Source organism: Tupaia chinensis, unplaced genomic scaffold (genome assembly GCF_000334495.1).
Source record: "Tupaia chinensis unplaced genomic scaffold, TupChi_1.0 Scaffold000477_1, whole genome shotgun sequence".
Taxonomy (NCBI): Eukaryota; Metazoa; Chordata; class Mammalia; order Scandentia; family Tupaiidae; genus Tupaia; species Tupaia belangeri.
This window is the reverse complement of record NW_006159986.1, coordinates 451714-454692: the sequence shown is the minus strand read 5'-3', so window position 1 is coordinate 454692 and position 2979 is coordinate 451714. Positions and strand designations below refer to the sequence as shown.

Genomic DNA, 2979 nt, shown 5'->3' with positions numbered 1-2979 from the left:
GTTCTGCTGCAGCTTGGTAAAATAAAAAAAAAAAAAAAGAATAATAAGAGGCCAGCAGGTGGCATAGTGGTTGAGGTGCTGGACTTCCACATGGCTGACCATGGTTTGAAACTCACGTTGGGCGCTTGTGCGTGCCCAAGATCCCAACAGGAGAATGGAGGAGAAGGGATTGCAGCATGACCATCCTCCACTGGGAGGTGATTGCTTGCTTTTTGTGTCTCTTTGTCTCTCCAAAGAATGCCCACGCCCCATAGCAAAAATCTCTCTCTCTCAAAAAATAATGATCCTTCGAATAATAAATAAAACACAATACAATAATTTTTTTTTTAAAGTAGCTAAGCTGAGACCATAGCCCAGAAGCAAGGGCATGTCCCAGTTCAATATCCTGGGGAAAAGCCTTGCATTAGATCCAATAATAACTTCTCTGGGGAAGCGTGCCTAGCCTCCCTTGTAAATCAGGCCTTCCTACCTGCTGTCCCTCAGAGAGGTGTGTGTGTGTGTGTGTGTGTGTGTGTGTGTGTGTTTTCCCCTCCAGACCATTAAGCTCCAAGAAAACCCAGACTGGGTCCGTGTGGTCTACTTGGTGTTTCCTGTCTTACATTTGTCAAATGAATGAATGAATGACTGTCCCTTAGGAGCCAGGCTCTGGACTTCACAGTGGAGGCAGTCATGGTGGAGGCGGCTCTCTTGTTCTGTTTACTGAATGTGCTTCCAGCTTGCAAGGTGTTACTTTCAATTCTGCAATTGGGGCTGGGAGGGCGGGAGGAAGACAGGATGCACTAAGAAGCTCCCCCCACCCCCACTCCCCACCCTCTCCCAGGAAGCAGATGGAAAAGTGCTTAAAACACTGCCACTTCCCCAGCACCCTCTGTGCACCAGCCCCAGCTCCTTTTCTCCGAGGGCTCAGAGAAAAGGATAGTAGTTAATTCTGGCAGGCAGTTCTCCATCCTCCTAACTCTGGGCACCAAGCTGGGTGGAATGAAATTCTATATTTAATGAGCTATTCTCTCTCTTTTCCCCACAAGCATCCCAGCCTTCTTCTGTCCTCTTAAAACTTGTGCTCATATTCTTCTTTTTTTTTTTTTTGAGAGATTTTTACCATAGGGCACATGCACTCACTGGAGAGACAGAGACACAGAGAGACAGAAATCAAGAAATCACCCCCTGGGGAGATGGTCATGCTATAATCCTTTTCCTCTATTCTCCTCTTGAGATTTTGGGGAAGTGCACACACATGCCTGTATGTGTTTCAAGCCACTGAGTCCAGGACTCAAACTGTGGTCAACCACGTAGGAGTCCAGCGCCTTCACTGCTAAGCCACCTGCTCGTTCCACTCAAATTGCTTTTTAAATTCTCCAATCACCATCTCTCGGACTGTAGCTTAGCTCATTCTATGTTAGTGCAGACACAGCCACACATTCCCACTGTGTGCCAGGCACTGGACCAGGCAGGGAGAGGGGCCTATCTGGGTGAACAAGGTCTGAACCCCATCTTCTAAGAGCCACAAGTGATTGGAGGATACAGACTTGCCAGTCTAGAATCCCACTGTAGAGAGGCACTCATGTGGCTGGAGAACCAAGCCAGGACTTGGGAAGCAGGTGGCTTTCGTGGCACGGCAGCCAGAGTCTCAGGCAGCCTCCTTTCGGAGACAGTGGAGGGCATTCAAGTTGAGCAACTGCAGAAGCAAAGGCAGTCAGGAAGAGCCTGGCGTGTGAAGGCTGGGATCAGTGGATGCAGAACCTGGGAGCTCCACCTGGAAACGCAATGGGGCTGCTCATGGAAGCTCTTGACTGTCAGGAGAGGAGACTGACCTGAGTCCAGTGGACAGCAGGGAATCATTGAAGGTTTATGAGCTGGGGAGTAACAGACCCTGAGCTGTGCCTTAGGAGGATTAATGGAGCTGTGAGGATGCCCTGAGGCCGGAAGGCCAGCGAAGGGGCAGCTACCTGAGTGGAGAGGAGCAATCTGGGGCTGTGCGAGGGCAGTGGTGGGGGTGGGTGGGGCGTTGACAGGAGCTGCCGGATATACTGCATCTGTGGGGTGGGGGTGTGAGGGGCGCTGCTGGTTTCCTGCCACCATGAGTTAGTGCCTTTACCACTTCTCTTTTTGTTTTCTGTTTTTTCCCAGTTTAAGCAAAGATGGAAATTTGCTCTCTCTCCCTCCCCTTCCTCCAGCCTGGCCTAGTTCTCTCCATATTCTCCTCTGCTGGATCTTAGAATCTGAGACCCCTCCATAGGGTCTTGGGCTGGAGGATCTCGCTCCTCCTTGTCTCAGACCCACACCCCTGGCGGTCGGACTTGTAGAAGCAGCACTGATTTACCCCTAGCAGTTGCCCAGCACCAAACGACCGGCAAAGGAAGTACCGCACTGCCCTTCCCCAGGGGAACCTGTTTGGAGCGGGACTACAAACCCACCCTAGTGAGTCAGCGAGGAGCCTGAGGATGGGAAATACAGTCCTGGCTCAGGCTCAGAGGGCGTCAGGGAGCCCTGTCTGTCCCACACTGGTAGGTGCAGAGGGTGGGTAGCTTGGGGTTTTGCTTCAGTCTAGCGCCCTAGACAGGGCTCTCAGAGGGAGGACCTCTGGGCACTGTGCTGTGACACTTCATTTAAAGGGGAAGGCGAAGCAGTTCGTCCAGATCCCTGCCGCTTTTTGAGTTTCTCAGGGGAGAGTGGGAGCTCTGGGCCCCATCTTCCTTGCACCTCCAGGACCCTGGACAGGCAGCCCCTTTGTCACCGTGATGGTCATAGCACCCACAAAGGGACAGCGTTCCAGGGGAGTTTAGTTGTGCCTGGTAACGGGTGGGACTTCCCGGCCTTCCCAGGCCAAACTGCCGGGCCCGCCCCCAGGGGCGGGGCTCCCAGCACCAGGCGGACTCCGGTGCCGGAGACCGCGGAGTCCTGCCCTTGCCCAGCCCGGGGACGTGCCATGGGACAGCTGATGGCCAAGTTGATGAGTATTTTCGGGACACAGGGCAAGGG

The 2979-nt window shown here is 53.0% G+C and overlaps 1 protein-coding gene across 4 annotated transcripts in view; it reads left to right on the top strand.

Moving 5' to 3' along the window:
* Positions 1–2794: 2794 nt before the first annotated feature.
* ARL5C (ARF like GTPase 5C) overlaps positions 2795–2979 on the top strand; it is a 9036-nt gene continuing 8851 nt past the window's right edge. For 2 of the 4 annotated variants that reach the window (XM_027774747.1, XM_027774748.1), the window contains exon 1: positions 2823–2972. In XM_027774747.1, the coding sequence (XP_027630548.1) occupies positions 2927–2972 (46 nt within the window). In that variant the 5' untranslated portion in view covers positions 2823–2926. Of the gene's footprint in view, positions 2973–2979 lie in introns of all 4 variants that reach the window. The other 2 variants (XM_027774749.1, XM_027774750.1) reach the window with 2 other exon arrangements.